The 16,211-nt window shown below is 56.2% G+C and overlaps 1 protein-coding gene across 7 annotated transcripts; it reads right to left on the bottom strand.

Annotated features, from left to right (window-relative positions):
• Positions 1 to 337: 337 nt before the first annotated feature.
• Slc4a3 (solute carrier family 4 member 3) lies at positions 338 to 14,430 on the bottom strand. Of its 7 annotated transcripts, none has more exons than XM_074071826.1 (23): positions 14,412 to 14,430; positions 13,530 to 13,587; positions 13,020 to 13,185; positions 12,158 to 12,435; positions 11,916 to 12,031; positions 11,345 to 11,544; positions 9,603 to 9,751; positions 9,277 to 9,457; positions 8,705 to 8,840; positions 8,250 to 8,433; positions 7,736 to 7,835; positions 7,162 to 7,346; positions 6,003 to 6,228; positions 5,587 to 5,805; positions 4,914 to 5,062; positions 4,540 to 4,734; positions 3,918 to 4,148; positions 3,516 to 3,605; positions 2,919 to 3,085; positions 2,074 to 2,327; positions 1,599 to 1,768; positions 1,244 to 1,417; positions 338 to 623 (listed from the first exon to the last, which is right to left on the bottom strand). In XM_074071826.1, exons 2-23 carry the CDS (start codon positions 13,578 to 13,580, stop codon positions 546 to 548), a joined length of 3,699 nt encoding a protein of 1,232 aa, XP_073927927.1. In that variant the 5' UTR covers positions 13,581 to 13,587; positions 14,412 to 14,430; the 3' UTR covers positions 338 to 545. The 7 variants fall into 7 exon arrangements, with proteins under 7 accessions (XP_073927927.1, XP_073927925.1, XP_073927924.1 ...); XM_074071824.1 differs by lacking the exon at positions 14,412 to 14,430 and adding an exon at positions 14,209 to 14,343 and having other exon boundaries at positions 13,530 to 13,670; XM_074071823.1 differs by lacking the exon at positions 14,412 to 14,430 and adding an exon at positions 13,830 to 13,987 and having other exon boundaries at positions 13,530 to 13,670.
• Between the last annotated feature and the right edge of the window lie 1,781 nt (positions 14,431 to 16,211).

Below are 16,211 nucleotides of genomic sequence, written 5' to 3'. Positions count from 1 at the left end.
CTAAAGTGGAGCAAATGTCTCCCTCTCGGCTCCCTACCCCCTCCCTCTCAGCTCCCTACCCCCTCCCTCTTAGCAGGGGCTGGATTCATCTGCATGTGACCTTGAGCAGACCTTGAGCCTCCTGCTCCTCAGCCTTGCATGAGGGGGCCTGAGGGGGGTAAGATAAGCCCCAGCTTTGACCTTCTGCAGTCTTGATTCTCCCCCCTTTTCCCAAGGACTGTGTCCTTGCCTCAAACCTCTCCCGGTTTTTATGACCCTGATAATGGAATGCTTCCAATTCCAGATGGATAACTGTGACCTGAGAAACTAGAGATGGAACAAGAAAATGAGGCAGACACAAGACAAGGAGTGTGGTTATAATGAGTTCAAAGCCTGTGTCTCTGGTCTGTGAAAGGCCCAGCCCCTAGTCAGGGAGGCCACTGGCCTAGCATGAGCACTGGCTCCAGGCACATCCCAGGGTTGCGAGGAGCTCCCAGACCCTGCCTGGGGTCCTGGGATCTATCAATCACTAAGATGGGGTCTCCGAGGGGCACCATCCTCAGGGATCACACGGGCATGTGCAGCTCGTTGTACTCATCCTGGCCATCCTCATCAAAGTTTGGCTCAGCATCTTCCGAGTCCAACTGCAGAAGGGAGCACAAGGTTGGTGAAGGGAAGGGAGCAGACTCATTCCCTCCTTGAGGAGGCCCCGGTCCTCCTCAAACCAGCAGCTCTCCCTGATCCCAGACCTTCCTTCCCTGGGCCCCACTGTCTGCAAGACCACAACTCCAAGTGGAAAAAAATTTTCCCCCACAAGATTACTTGCAACCACTACATATGAAGTTCTTTCCTAGGGCTACTTCTAGTTCTGTGGTGCCTCTGTATACCATGTTTGAGTATGGATGAATTGCAAAAAGATGTTCCTGCCTCTAGCTGACAAATACAAAGGTCAGGAAAGATTTCACCTGTACTCATCCTCAGCTGAGTGCTTTTGTTCAAGGTACAACTTGCACAGCTGTCTGCAGCAGTCCTGTGCTTATTCTAGTACCAAAGCCACACTAAGTGCTCTACTTGGATTGGCTATTTAGTTGTCCCAGCAGTCCTGTAGAGTATAAACTATTATCAGCCCCACTATATAGAGGAAAGTAAGATTTCAGGTATGGTAACTTGCCTAAGGTCACACAAACCAACCAATGGCTGCACAGAGATTGGAACCCAGGTATCTGATTCCAGTGCCCATCTACCCCAAACCACCATCCCTTACCGCCTGCAGCTCCCTGTCCTGGAAGAGCCGTGGCAGAAGGCAACGCCTCAGAGGCACTGTGAGCAGCAGCAGGAAGGGAAAGGCCAGTGAGGCCGCTGTGGACTTGACCACCCAGAGTAGTGCAATGCAGCCCAGCTGGATGCAGGTGAACAGGTGCATCCGCCATGTCTTCACCTGGGAGAATGGGCATCGGGTCTCAAATCCCAGCAGCCACAATCAGCTCCCACCTATGCCTTTGGGAATGTGACCCCCAGGTCCCAACTTACCCTGATCTTATTCATCCTAGCCCAGAGATCTCTCTGGAACCCTTCCCATCACCTCCCTACCTCTCCACCTCCAGGGACCCTGTCCCGACCTTGGTCACGTAGGGCTGCTCAGGATGGTGTTTTGCTGGCATAAGGATGAGCAACAAACGCTGAGACAACTGGATACCAGACAGTGATGTGACCCCCATGTACAGGAAAATCCCAAAGAGCACAGCCAATGGGATCCGGCGTAGCACGGCCCCCATGACGATGGACAGACCTGGAGGAGGTGACACAGACCAACCTGACCCCATGACAGCCCCCATGAGGACAAGTGGGCCTGGGGATGAGGGATCACAATGCACCTAACTGATCAGCTGGACCTCATGAACAGACAGATCAGGACAGAGAACCAGGAAGGGCTCAGGGAAGAAGGGATCACAGAGTACAGGTTGGGGGCCAGAGGAAAGGCAGGACATGACACAGTGCATATTGAGAAGGGACCTGGGCCAAGCCTAGGATAGGGAGGACTCAGGCCACGGGGCCTGAAGAAAAGTGTTTCTTTGGGGTGGGCCAGGCTCTCACCCACAAGGCTGGCAATAAGCACACCGGTGACTCGCTGTTCCCGCACCTCCTGGATCTGGGGCTTGTCGCCGGGTGCAATGGCAGTGCGCATCACTGTCAGTGCATTGACATGGGTAACGGAGCGGACAGTGGCAGCTGTGAGCCAAGGCAACCCAAACAGCCCACAGAGACCACCCAGGGAGCCGATCAGCAGCAGGTCGAGATGGAAGCCAGAGCCCTTGAGCAGCCTCCGCGCTTTCTGGCTAACGATGAGCCTGCCAGGAGGACAGGGAGCAGAGGCTGGCAGGCGGGCCTGCAGTGAGCACAGCTCGCACACAGGACCGGGGTACAAGGGAGAGATGTGCAGTCAACAGTTCTCCCCAGATCTGCCAGCTTCTTCTCTCAAGTTCCCAAATTGAAGTTCTCACATTGCAGCAAATCTGAGCCAAATTCTCATACTGTGAATATTTAAAACACCACAAAAGCCAGCTGCCAGATCTCACCATGTTATTTTGGTCTAACCAAAATGAGGTATGTGTGAGCATCCCTGGGTGAGAGAACATCCTGTCAAGTGCCACCCAACAAACAGTGGTGGTGACAGGCGGGCATCATGTCAAACCCTCACAGGAAAATCATGCCTAGGTCCTCATGCCCTAGCCCTGCCCCAATCCCACTGCTCCAGCTCCCCTCACCTCCTCCTCACCTCTGCCAGCTGCAGACACACAATGCCCTCAAGGCTTACCACAGCTGCTGCCTACCTGGTATCATACCCCAGTAAGATGTCCCTACCTTAACCCTGAAACAAAGCCATGGAGCCTGGCTCTGGCCCTCCCCCTTGTCTCCCACCCATGCCCCAGCCCTCTCACGCAGTGATCTGTGTCTCCATGAATATCAGGATGAGGACCAGGAGAGCAGGGACAGCAGCTGCCACCATCATCCAGGGTGGGAAAGGGCGGGCACTGCCCAGGGGTGGAATGAACCACGTGCGCTTATGGGGGGAGGTCACTGAGAGCCCTGTGGGCACTGTCAGCTTCTGCATGGCAAGAGAGAAGACAGGTCAGGAACACAGTCTCCCCAAGCAGGAGCCCACACAGCAGCTGCTCCTGCCAAGGTCTGAGTTGTAGGACCAAACTCTGGAGAACTGGGGAAAACTGGTTTTGCATTCTCCAAAGGCTCTTATTCTCCAAGGTCTGTACAGGGTGTGAATCTGAAATACCTCCCTGAGCTCCAGAGCCATCAGACCTGTCATCTTGCCCCAGTCCCCACCTGCTCCTCCAGATTCCTCCCTAAGATCACCAATGGGTCAGACTCCCTGGACAGCCCCGACTGGACCTCAGAGCTGCTCCCAGAACCCCAATCCCACTGCCCCAGTGTGGTCCCAGCAGGTGGCCTCTCCTCTAAGAGAGCTGGGTTGTAGCCCTGAGCATGGGGGTGAGCACCAGGGGCCGGCCAGGCTTGCTCACCTGTGTGTAGGTGTCTGTAATGGAGTAGTCCACCAAGACCATCACCAGAATGGAGATAGGGATGCCAAAATCCCCAATGATACGGCGAGCCTGTAGAAGGGCCGGCCAGGGTAGGAAGCAGAAGCAGAGTGAGGGTCAGCAGCTTCCCTTGGATCCTTCCTGGGGTCAAGCTGGGAACTTGTCTCTCTAGGTCCTTCACATTGGTACCAGCCCCACCTGGAGGAATTCTGGTCTTGACTGAACTATGAGGAACCAGTGAGAAGACACCCAAGAAGGCTTCTGATGGGTGGAGGGACTGCCAGACTGGCTGGCCAGAGAGGGGAAGGGGTGCAGCCTCTCTCAGGAGCCAAGCTGAACAGTGACAGCAGGAAATCGGGGGCTCCACACCTGGAAGCCACACACCTTGCCACCCAGGAAGCGGCTGTTCCTGAACTTGCGTAGGAAGAAGGCAATAAGGAAGGTCCCCAGCATGAGGATGAGAGACAGCAGGGCCGTATTGGGCTGGTTCCTTGGGCCTGAAGGTCCTTCGGTGGGGGGCAGGGCACTGCCATTCATCTCCAGGCCAGTCTCCAAGCCCCTCTCCAGGGCCACCTCAGGGGGGTAGAATGGCAGCAGTGGGTGTTCTGTGAATACCTGTGCAGAAAGCAAGGACACCTTATTGCTTACCTGGCAGGTGACCCTGACTTCATCACCTTTAGTACACCTGTGATGGACAGGGTGGCCCCCTGCCACACACAACCTACAAAAGGTGAGCCAAGGACACATAGCCAGTATCCTACACCATCACACACCTGTGCAGGTGAGCCTCCCACCAGTTGCCTAGAGTCTTGCACTGACCCCCTTTGGGCCTAACTCCCTCCCCTTCAACTCAGACCTAGCCCAGACGTTCGTATCTCCACCTCTCCTCACAGACCCACATCCAGTAGAGCCCGTCTCCCTGTCCCCTTGTCCCCATGCCTCCCCCTTCTGCCTTCCCTGGGGCACTACCCAGGCCCCATCTCCACCCAACCTTTGGGACTACCACCTTGTAGAGTTTGTGGAAGGTCTCATAGATGAAAATGAGCGAGATAAGGAAGGCAAAGATCTCCTGGGTGAACGGTGAGATGTAGCGGACCAGGAAGCTGCCCTCAGCAGCCACCAGAGCCAGGACAAAGACGACCAGCCAGAGGCCAACCCACACTCGGCCAGTAAGGTACTCCAGATCCTGGGCTCGGCAGAACTGGGGAAGGGTGGGGTGGTTACCCACACATGCAGTCTGCCCTGGACACTCGTGACCCTCAGGATGGGCAGGGGTGAGGTGAGGAAGAGGAGAGAGAGAGAACACAGGGACCCATCACCTGGGTGAGGAAGGGCAGAGACAAGGCATCACTGAGGAAGGAGGGGCAAAGCAGGCTTCACCTTGAAAAAGGCTTCTTCAAAGACGAGCAAAGGCCCCGAAAAGCCGACCACCAGCAGCGGCTGGGCCCCCAGCAGAGAGAAGAGGACACCAAGCACAGCCGTGGATACAATCAGCTCAGACACACCCATCAGCCCCTCAGTCTTCTCTCCTGGGGTAGGCAAGGGTCAGTGGGTGGACCTAACCCAGCTTTCTATCTGTCCCCTTTCCTCATCTAGCTTATTCTAAATTGGGAACCCAAGCAAGAGCAAAGTGGCCCCACAGCCATGGACGGGACCCCTGCCCACCTCCATTCTTACTGGTCTCCCTCTAGTCCCAAGGTGATTTGCAGGATCCCCGACCCCTTGCACCTCTCCCACTTCCCTCACACTGTTTTTATTTTTTGAGACAAAAGTCTCATTACATAACTCAGACTGGCCTGGAACTCATAATCCTCCTGCCTTAGCCTCCCAAGTGCTGGGATTACAGGTGTGTCTCACCACGTCCAGCTCCCCCTCTCACTTTATAGCTCCCAACAGGGATCACCAAGGCCTCCCGACCCAGCAACTCTTAAGATGGTCATAGCTTTCCTTGCCTCCCTGACCATTAGCCCCCTACAATAATCCCTGGAAATCCTACAGGTGACACTGGGTCCCCAAAGTGATCACAGAAGCCCCACCTCTCCTCTCCCCTCACCTAGCAGCCCTCCAAAGGTGATGGCAGGGCTGAGGGCCGCGAAGTAGATGAAGAGCACAGCGGCCACACACTGGGAATGCAGGGCATCTCGCAGGTCACTAGGATAGTGTGGGTACCTCCGTTTCACATCCCGGACAAGCCCCCCAAACACTGAGCCTGTCCGCAGCAGGGGATCATCTTCAGGCGTTGTCTCAGAGCCTCCCATCTCCAAAGACAGCTCTGGGGGAACAAGGAGCTGTTGGAATACAGACCACTCCCTCCTGAATGGAGGCCCCAAGCTTATCCCCATGCAGCCTGGGACTAGGGGGTCAGCGATGGGAAGTTAAAGTAACACAAAGGACTCAGAGAGTCAGGACAGGGCTGGTGCCCTGGGATGAGGGAGTGTGTCAGGGGGACTCAGCCACAATGGGTCTGACCTTTGCCAGGGGCCACATAGCCCCCCCGGGTGGTCATCTCAACTTTGGTCTGCTCCCGCTCTCGCCGCTTCCTCAGCAGCTCACGCTGGAATGCAGCCACAGAGCGCAGCAGGTCGCGGCCCTCCACCTCCGATGGCGGGATCACAATGCTGCCATCCAAGAACTCACTGATGGCACCCAGCAGGTCCTGCCGGTCATCTGCCTGGTAGGCAGCCTCGTGAAACAGCTGGGTGAAGGGAGGTCATGGCTCTCAGGGACCAGATGAGGGGGCCCCAGAGGAGAACTTCAGAGAGAAGGTGTGGAATGACAGAGCTGAGGCAGGGCAGATGGTCAACCACATATGCTGGTACAATCCAGCAATACCAGTTATCAAAATAGAGACACACATAGCCGGGTACCAGCGGCTCACACCTGTAATCCTAATTACTTAGGAGGCTGAGATCAGGAGGATCAAGGTTCAAGAACAGCCTGAGCAAATAGTTCACAAGACCCTCATGTCCAAAATAACCGAAGCAAAATGTACTGGAGGTGTGGCTCAAGTGGTAGAGTACCTGCTTTGTAAGCATGAAACCCTGAATTCAAACCCCAGTCCCACCAAAAAAAAAAAAAAACAAAACACTGACACAGATCCCTGCAGACAGCAGGCAGTCACTGCCCTGATCTTCTCAGATGTCCTCTCTTCCCCATAGGGCTTCCAGACTTTTCCACATGCAACAACTAGTGGTACTGCTTAGTACAGAGGGGCCTCCAGAACCATTCTGACTGGGCAGTGATCACACCCTACAGGCTGATAAATATCCCAAACATTATGCCTGGCTAAAGGACCCTTCTGTCAAATCCCAGGAAAAACTGCAGCAAATGCCAGCCTCACCAGACCTCCCATTCACAACTCCTACTACATCCAACGATTTAGGGCTATTTCTCTCCCTCCCACTTCCATCCCCCCTACATCGCCCCCTACTCCCACTTTCCAACCCAGGGTTTTATTTTCTACCTTGGGCCAACATTTCCCCAGCTACACTCCAGAACACTGCCTCCACCCAAGAGGGCCTCTAGCACCCTTGCTTCCATGGGTGCTACTGTGGCAATGAGAGAGCTAGGGAACAAGCAGGCCCAGGAGCATAGGCCTAGAGAGCCCAGCCTGGGGTACGGGGCCCACCTTGTCAGACATGAGGGTGGCAATGGAGCGCCCAAGCTCATGGTAGTCGGTACTGGTGTGGCTGGGCCCCAGCATCACGAAGAGGAAGCGAACAGGTACCGGGACTTCAAGTACAGACTCCAAGAGCACAGCCTCACTCAGCCGCACAAAGGCTGCTGCTGGCTGCTCCAAGAAAGGCACACAGCCTGGAGGAAGAGGATAGCAGACAGCTCTGGGCAAAGGAGAGTTGTCAAGGCAAGCCTTGAAAGGGGATCTGGGGCTTTTATGCACAGTAGAGAAAGTTGTGCACTGCAAAGAAACCTCAATCTACAGGGACCCTATTCATTTATGTGTTTATATATTATTACAATTTACCAGCAGGTAGAAATTAAGGGTATTAAATAAGGGGACTGCTTTTGTCTAATTCTCATAATGGTACTACATAAACTAGCAGCCATTCAAGATGGTAGAAAATGAGATAGGAAGCAGGCAAGAAGAACTGAGAATAGCCCCCAGTCAGAGCTCAAGATAAGCAGGCCACAGTGGAGGCACCACACTCTGTAAACCCCTGCCCCCAGCACCCAGCCCTTCTCACCCACAAGCACAACAGTGGCCTCAGCATCTTCAGGGATCTTCTCCAGCAGCTTCAGGCTTTTCCCCCGGTGACTGTCTCCCCCGGGCATGTGCAGAGGCTTCTGAGGACGCAGAACTGGAATAGGGCTGGGACCCAGACCAGAGGCCGTAGCAGGCCTTCCCATCCCTTGCTCCAGCCCTGAATCTGGACTCTGCTTCCTCTCTCCCCAGCTTAGACAGGGACAGTTAGGATTGTGGCATCACATCATCAGGGGACCACCTCAGGATCTGTACCTGTCCTCTAAGCTCCATATTATCTCTGCCTTCTTTTATCTAGATGGCTCTCCTGGGTCTGCCACACCACTACATTGAAACCCCACACCTGTGCTGAAGACAAGTACCCCTCATGCATGTCACCTATAGATACTCTACAAGCCTAGCATGGTGGCAACCTGCTCAACAAAGTCATCAAAGACCTCAACCCAAACTGGATGTCCTCTCAATCCTGTGACCCAGGACAGAGCAAAACCACTGACCTCCTTGGCATCAGGGTCGTGCGGCCACAGTGGTGCTGGCTCCCCAGGGTCATCGGCTATGGTTGGCACTGTGCCATCTGGGCCATGGCTGGGGGTTGGATGATGATTTCCCAGGACTGAGTTCACGCTGGAGCTTGATGGGTTTCGGGGGAAGAAGCCACTGTCCTTGTCATCATTGGGATGGCTGGAAAAGGGGGGCCAGGCAGATTAGGAGGAGAGGCTTGGCATAGCCATGAGTAGACAAGTAGTGGAGGAGTAGAGGGTTCAGGCCCCCACACCTTCTCTTCACCATAAGGACTTTCTAATGGTCGGAGCTGTAGGAAGAAAAAGGGGGAACAGACTCCCCATCACCTTCAGCATTTGGGCAGAGGATGAATGACAGCCTCTCAGAAGAGTCTATGCTCCTGGAAGGACAGCTGAAGCAAACAGACCTATCCCTGGCACCCCACTCACACCTGTGTTTCAGAAGCAAGGTCCGCAGGACACTGGCCCTATCCTCCGGCCGGATCTGGTCAGATACAATCATGGTCTCCACCACAAGGTGTGCGATGCCTGGCAGAGTGGTTTGCTCCAGGTCCAGGAGGGCCGCTCCTAGAACACAATCCTGTTAGATAGGAAACCCACCCCTACCTGCCTACTCCCCAAGGGCAGGCACATGTGCTGGGGGAGCCAAGTGCCTAAAGGCACCCTGGCAGACTCACAGTCCCACGCTGCCGCAGGCAGCGAAACAGAGTGAAAACAGAGCACAAAAGTAAGACAGCCCCCTCCTTACCAAGCAAGGTGAGCCATAGGTTAGATTGTGGATGGATACTGAAGGCCCACTCTGCACCAGGCACCAATCCAGCCCTGCCCCTCAGAGCTTATGGCTGCTCAGCCATTAGAACCCATGGGCCCAAGTGATAGCCAGGTCTCACCTCGGCCCAGGATTCTAGGGAGTTGTCCCAGGGAACCGGGCAGCCTGGCACAGGCTGAACTCAGTGGTGGTGGGGAGGGCAGGCAGGCCCAGGCCAGGCCCGAGGACCCCTACCCTGGGCAATGGTCCTCCTGAGCTCCAAAAGGCTGCGGAAGGAGAGCGAGGCAACGTGGGGCTTCCCCCAGCGTTCCGTCTCCTCCTCCACGTCTTCCTCAAACTTGATCCATCGGGCGGTCTCCCGCCAGTGTGGCTCCTGGCTGCGGTCCAGCATCAGCTCATTCAGCTCCACGAACACCTGTGGAAAAGGAGGAAGCAAGGTGAGGGCCTGCAGGCCTCCTGACAGAAGAGGCTGGCATTGTCCTACGTCACCATAGGACAAGCAGTGAGGAAGGGAGACAAGGCTCAAAGCCACAGGCCCACACCCTTAAGGTCCTGTCTACCTCGTGTGGTCTCCGGTCCAACTTCTTCTTTTTCTTCTTCCTGCGCAGGATGGGGACCAGGCCACTGGGGCTGCCCCTCCCACCCTGCGTCCGTGATGACTTCTTCACTAAGTGCCGCCGCACACCGGGGTTGTCCTCTAGCCGGTGACCTACAGAGATGGTGAACTTGCAGTCCCAGGAGCCAAGCTCAGAGACTAAGGTCATGGCCAGTCATCCCAGTTCGCTGCTCTGTCCTACCAGTCCACCTGGTGAGTGTCAGTCACTGAGGGGCCACGCTGCCTGGACCACGTAATTCAGTGTGGCCCTGGATAAGGAGACTTACACTCAGGAAAAGGGAAGGCTACACCAAAACCACAGAGGGGATAAGCTGCCAAGTCGTAACAAAAAGGCAAACCCCAACACAGTCCACAGCCCCAACTAGACCCTCTAGTTCCTGCCATGGCCACTGTCCCTTGTGGGGCTCACAACTGACAACAGTCTTGAGGTATTGAGTCCCCAACAGTTCCATAGGTACCCATCCTGGCAGACTCAGGCACAGCTGCTTGCCCCTCCTCCCACCAGCCCATGCCCAGGCCAGCAGCTGAGGAGAGGCCAGCTACCCAGTTACTCACAAGCTGGTGCCCCTGCCATGGTACTCAGCTGGCCCCTGTTGGGCTCCCACAGGCCGTAGTCCTCAGAGTCCAGCACAAACATCTCTAAGTCCTCTGAGGCCAGCAAGTCACAAGGGCTAGGGGCTGGATTCCTCCCAGGGCCCTGGTCCTTGGTGTCCCAGGGACCAGGGCTTAGTGCCCCATTGGGCTCCATGACATCCTCTAGCAGGCTCATCATTCCTCTACCGGCCAAGGTCTCAGCCCCTGCTCCCTTCTGGAACCCCGGCTCTCTCAAGAGGTGGAAGCCAAGGAAGCAGTGGTCTTTGTCCACACAGAGCTAGAGGTGGTTAGATCTCCTGACCCTGACTCCCTATGTCCCCAAGCCTCTTCCTGCTGCCACCAGCCTCCACCCTGTGTCTGTAAACACGCCCTCCCCTTGCCCCCCCCACCCCATCCTGCTGCCACTGTTGCTGCTGTTGCTGCCATCGGATTGTTCCTGTCCCTGTCCTCAGGCCCTGGCAACTTTCCATGACGTACTGAGCTCAAAGCCCTACCACCCCCCAGCCCCCGCCTACACCCTGTGGTTCTGAGGACAAGGAGGGCGGGACCAGTGATGCCCCTGGCCTCGGCCCGGAGTCCTGTGGGTGATGACAGGTGGCACTGAAGCTAGGGCACTGATAAGATGGAAGGAATGTGCCTAGATCACAGCCAGGGTGGTGGAATGAGGTGAGGGTGGCTACGACCCTGGCCCAAGGAAAAGCAGGGACCTGTGAATATGGCACAGCCTCAAGTTTTGGTGGGAATGAGAGTAAAGAGCTAGGGATAAAAAGAGTTTACTGATAAGAGGCCCTGAGAGAGGGAGATAAAATGATGTCCTCAAACACCACATAGAAGAGAGCGCTGCCTTACACCAGGGTGACTCAGAGGACAAGATCAGGAATGAAGGTATCACAAAGGGAAATCTCTGCTCTGACAGAGGGGTGGCTTGGTGAGGTAGTGAGATCTCTACCACTGGCCCCATTCCAGCAGACAGGGGACATTGTAGAGGGAACTGGGACCTGGGTGGGGGAGAACACAGGGCCTCTTGAAGGGTCCTAGCAAGTTGGGAGCCTGTGGGAGTGAGTCATGGGCCTGCCACAGGGGCTTACTCACTCTTCATGTCATCCAGGTCTGCAGAGCCCAGCATCTGAGCCTCTGCTTCATCAGTAGGTACCCGCTGCTCTGGCCCACCAGGGTTGCCCAGGGCACTGCCTGGGCACAGTCGCTCCCGCAAGTCATAGCTGGCAGACGGGCTCCAGGGCCGGCTCTTCTCTGTAGCAACTCGGGCAGTCCGTGCCCGTGGACTGGGCGAGCTGAGGAGGCAACACACAACCTTGGACTTGAGAGGGAATAGCAGAAAGGCAGCCAGGCTAGTGGACACCTGGGCACAGCCTCCTCTCCATACCATGTCTGTCCCTCCCTCCTCCCTCACTGTCCCTCCTTCTTTCTCATATACCCCACCCTCTTCACTCCAACACCTCGGTCATGGAGGGTTCTTGACTCTTGGCTCTGCTCCTTCCACTTCTCTCCTCGTTATCTCCACCTTGTAAACCATGTGGATATGTGGACCGAGGAAGCCCCTGCCTCCCTGAGGACACTCCCCAGGGTCAGGATGGAAGTGACTATTAGAAGCTTTGGCCAGCTGCTCTGGACAGTGCTGGGGACTGCAGAACAGAGTCAGTACCTGATGGAGTGCTGGGGACTCTGATCAGAGCATAGGCCCACCGAGGGCAGGGGCTTGGTGCAGGTGGCCCTGCCAGAGAGGCCTGGGCTGTCATCCTCATCACTTCCAATGGAGAACTGTGGACACACAGATGTGCTTGAGGCCCTGCTCACTTACCTCTCAGTGCCCAACACTGTCCGCCTGCATCCTCTCTGCACCCCTACCTCTAACCACCTACCCCCACTCAAAGGGAAGGCCCATACCTTTGCTTTCTGTGGGGGACCCAAGGGGGGAAGTTCCACAGGTTCTGTCTCAGAATCCCCCTCTTCTTCTTCTTCTTCCTCCTCCTCTTCATCTGCTCCAGCTCCCCCCTCCTCCTGGATGGGGGGTGTCCCCTCTGAGGGGGGAGCAGAGGTTTTCTCCTTCTTCCTCTTCCTCCTGGTGTGCCGGGCAGAGGTGGGGGGCAATCGCCGCAGCTTGTGGGGTGGAGGCAGGCGGGCCGAAAGCGGGTGGTGGGTGTGGTGGGATGTGTGACGGTGAACTAGGAGTGCAGGAGAGCCAGTTGAGGCCCCCCACAGCAGAAGGGGGGCCCTTCCACACCAGGGGGCACACACCTTATTCTCGCTCAAGGCCTCCCTAGTCCTTCCTCCAGAGCCAGGATCCCCCTCCCCCAACACCTGTGTGCATGTTCCTGGCAATGGTGACGCCTGATAGAGTGGGGCAGGAGAGATGGAGAAGGAAAGTCACAAAAGGGAAGGGGGAGGATAAGGGGGGGGGGCACATGATACAGCAAGGAAGAAAAACAGGAGCTGAGGGGGACACAATGTAGGACATGGCAGAGAGGAGGAAGCAAACAGGGCCAAAGGGGAAAATGAAGGTCACCAAGAGAGGCCTCAGGCCCATCTCCCTACATCTCCCCTAGTCTGGGGCCCAGCTCCCCTGGTGGGTGACAGGCAATGAGTGAGGGAGGCAGTAATGACTTAACATGGCATGGTGGTGGTGGCCCAGCACAGAGTCCAGCACAGGATGGCACTAAGTGATCAAGCCGGAGGTGAGCACAGTGATGGTGGCGATGAAGGTGATGGTGGTGAAGGCGGCCACACTAGGGGTCCCAAGGCTACCCACACTCAAAGTCCCGCTCGCTGTAGCTGCGACTGGGCTTCTCAGGGTCCCAGGCTGGGGGCTTGCTGATGAGGTCCCCAAACCTGCTCACAGCCAAGGTCTTGCCCAAATCATCATCGTCCTCCTCCACATCTGGACCCAGAGGGGGCTCCTCCAAGGGCACCCGGACCTGCAGGCCCAGACAGCCTCTCCTAAGGACCCTGGCTCATGAACGCCCCCCCACCCACCCCAACTCCATGCTCTAGATGGAACCAGTAGGCTCCATCTTCAACAGCCCTTTTCCTCTGAGCCCAGGCCTGGGTCAGCATCCCAGAAACCACCCTCTGCAGGCTCCCAGGCCTTGGGAGGAGAGGGTGCCATGAATCTAAAAAACACTAAAGACCCACTCTTTCTTCATACCACCAGCCCAGCTCCATCCCTGGATCTGGAGGTCCCAGGGTCGGCCAAAGGACGCTCTGCTCCTTCTCAGGGTCCTTCCCGCCCCTCCTCCCCTTACCCCCGCGCGTCAGTCACCTGGGGTAGGGGGGAGGCGCCCCCGGGCGGCGGGATCACTCCGTTGGCCATTGCTGGGCTGGCGGGTTGGGAGGTGCACGCTCACTAAGGAACCCAAGCCCGGGGCGAGAAGGGGGCGCAGCGGAGGCCTAGTGGGGAGCCCTGGGAGAGGAGGGCGGGGTCGAGATCCTGGAGCTGATAGCCCCCTCCCTGGAGCCAGATTCCCGCGCCCGGCCCATGCGCCCCTCCAAGGCCCAGCCGCGCCCGGGACAACTGGGTGTCCCTGCCCGGTCCCGGTGGCCGCGCCCCGCCCCGCGGTACCTTGGGGCTTTGGAGCCTGAGGGGCCCGGGCAGCTCGCCGCGCCCCATGTCCCTCCCCGCTGGCTCCCGGGCGCGACTGCCGAGCTCCCGTTCGGCCTCTAGCCGCGCAGAGCCGGGCCGAGCGGACGCAGGCGCCGGAGCCCGCAGCCTGCGGCTCCACCTCCTAGCGCTCGGCTCCGCCGCCGCCGCCGCCGCCGCCGGGCCGCACAATGGGAGCGGGCGGGCCGTGACTCACCCCGCCCCGGCCTGCGCGGGCCTCACGCGCGGGCCCCCGCAGGACCCCACCTGCCCACACGCCCCTTCTCCAGGCGCCCCACTCATTAGCTGGGGCGGGTGCACGGTTCTGAATTCCCACAGTCCCTCAAACACACTCGCCTACCTTGCTTTTAGCCTCTCATGAGCCCCAGAGGCGACCCCTTCTCTCCTTCCTCTGCGCTAACACAAGCCCCTTCATCTTGGGAACTGAGATGAGACACCTGGAAGCACCACCACCTCCTGCTAAAGTCCCAGTACAGTCGATGCCCTTCAAAGGCCTGACTTCTGGCACCTGGTACCACCCAACATTTGACCTTGGCACATTACCTCCCGTCCCTGAACCTGTTTGCCCATCTGTAGCGAGAGGATTCAAATAGGAGTGTTCCAAAGTTCCATCCAACTCTTGAAAATGCTGTGGCTGAGTTTCCACATTTCCTCTCCCACCCCAGAAGTCACATCTCATTTCCCAAGGTCAAAGGTCTTTGGAAGGAGCTACCAGACCCCAGTCTGACCTTCCTTGGGTCTCTCTGAAACTGAGCACCTGGCACAATGGTCATACTCATAAAATCCCTTGATAAACATCTGTGGAAGGGCAATCCTGAACCCTTAGGATTGCAAAGGGGATGAGAGGGGAGAATGAGCTGCTCTGGGGCAGCAGGCACTGGGCTGGCCAGGCCCTGCAGAATAAATGCCTGGGAGTCAGCAAGGGGAGTGGAAAGGAGGGAAGAAGGGACAGGCCCTATGACCTTGGGTATGTACTTTACCCTATGACCCTTCCTCTCAGGATCTCAGCCCAACCCAAGAGTTTCTGCATTGCAGAGCCTTCCAAGGCGACTGAGGAAAAGGAGCTAGGATCCCCTGGACACCCACTTTGCTTTGTGCCCAAAGCCGGGGCTAGGTGGGCCCCCTCTATGCTCCCTGCCTCATAGCAGGGAGCTAATGTTATTCCCATTTCAGCTGAGGATGTGGAGATTTAGGGAGGACTATTAACTTGATCACAGCTGGAGAAAAAGGCTGCCCACAGGTTTGGGCATCATTGGTATATTAAAGGTGAGAGTCCCAGCCACAAGCATTTAACTGCTCCAAGCCTCCCATTATGGTCCCAGTTCAGAGGGTGCCTAAAAGGTGAAAGAATAGGCTGACAGAGTGGCTCAAGTGGTTGAGTGCCTGCCTCGAAAGCTCAAGGCCCTGAGTTCAAATCCTAGTACCACCATTTAAAAAAATAAAGGTGAAAGATGCCAGTCACAGGAGTCAGCTGTACATAGGCAGAACATGTGACTGTGTCCCAAAATGCAGAATATGAGGCTCATCTATTGGGAGTTGAATTGTGTCCCCCAAAATTCATATGTGAAGCCTTAACCTCCAGTATCTCAGAATGTGCCCTTATTTGGAAATAAAATTATTGCAGATGTTAAGATAAGGCCATACTAGAGGAGGTGGGCTCCTTATCCAATATGATGTGTCCTTATTTAAAAAAAAAAAAAGGAAATTTGGACACAGATCACACTGAGAGAACATGTGAATGCTGGTGTTACGCTGCCACAAGCCAAAGAAATACCAGAAGCTGGGATTGAGGCCTGGAACAGATCCTTCCCTAGCATCTTCAAAGGTAGCCCAGCCCTGCACCAGACTTCTGGCCTCCAGAATGGAAGACAATAAATGTCTGTGGTTTAAGTTCCTCCATTTGTGATACTTTGTGATAGCAGCTGTAGTACACTAACTCACTGTCCCCATCCTTTATCTGAGACTTGGTTCCAAGTCTTTACCCTGAGTTTTGTTTCACAAGGCCCTCACTTCCTTGGAGCCATCCCCTGTTGGGAACATTGCAGGAGGGCCCTTGGATTTTCAGTCTACCCTTAATGTCATGGTGCCAGGCCCTCTCTTACAGCCTGTAAAGTCAGGTAGCAGCCTCTTTCATACCAAGGTAGTCTAAGGAGCCCTGGTGTGCTCGGCCTTGTACATCCCATACATTGAGGGTGTCATAGGACTGGTCCCTTGGAGGCCTCACCCCACCCCAGGAAGAATGCTGGGCACAGATCCTCTTCTTCTTGCTGGGTACCCAGTTGGAGACCCCCACCCCACCCAGACACAGCAGCTTCAGTTTCTACTTCACAAGCACCTCTTGGA

The sequence above is a fragment of the Castor canadensis genome, chromosome 4 (assembly GCF_047511655.1).
Source record: "Castor canadensis chromosome 4, mCasCan1.hap1v2, whole genome shotgun sequence".
Taxonomy (NCBI): Eukaryota; Metazoa; Chordata; class Mammalia; order Rodentia; family Castoridae; genus Castor; species Castor canadensis.
The sequence above is the reverse complement of the archived record's forward strand: the minus strand, read 5'-3'. Positions and strand labels throughout refer to the sequence as shown.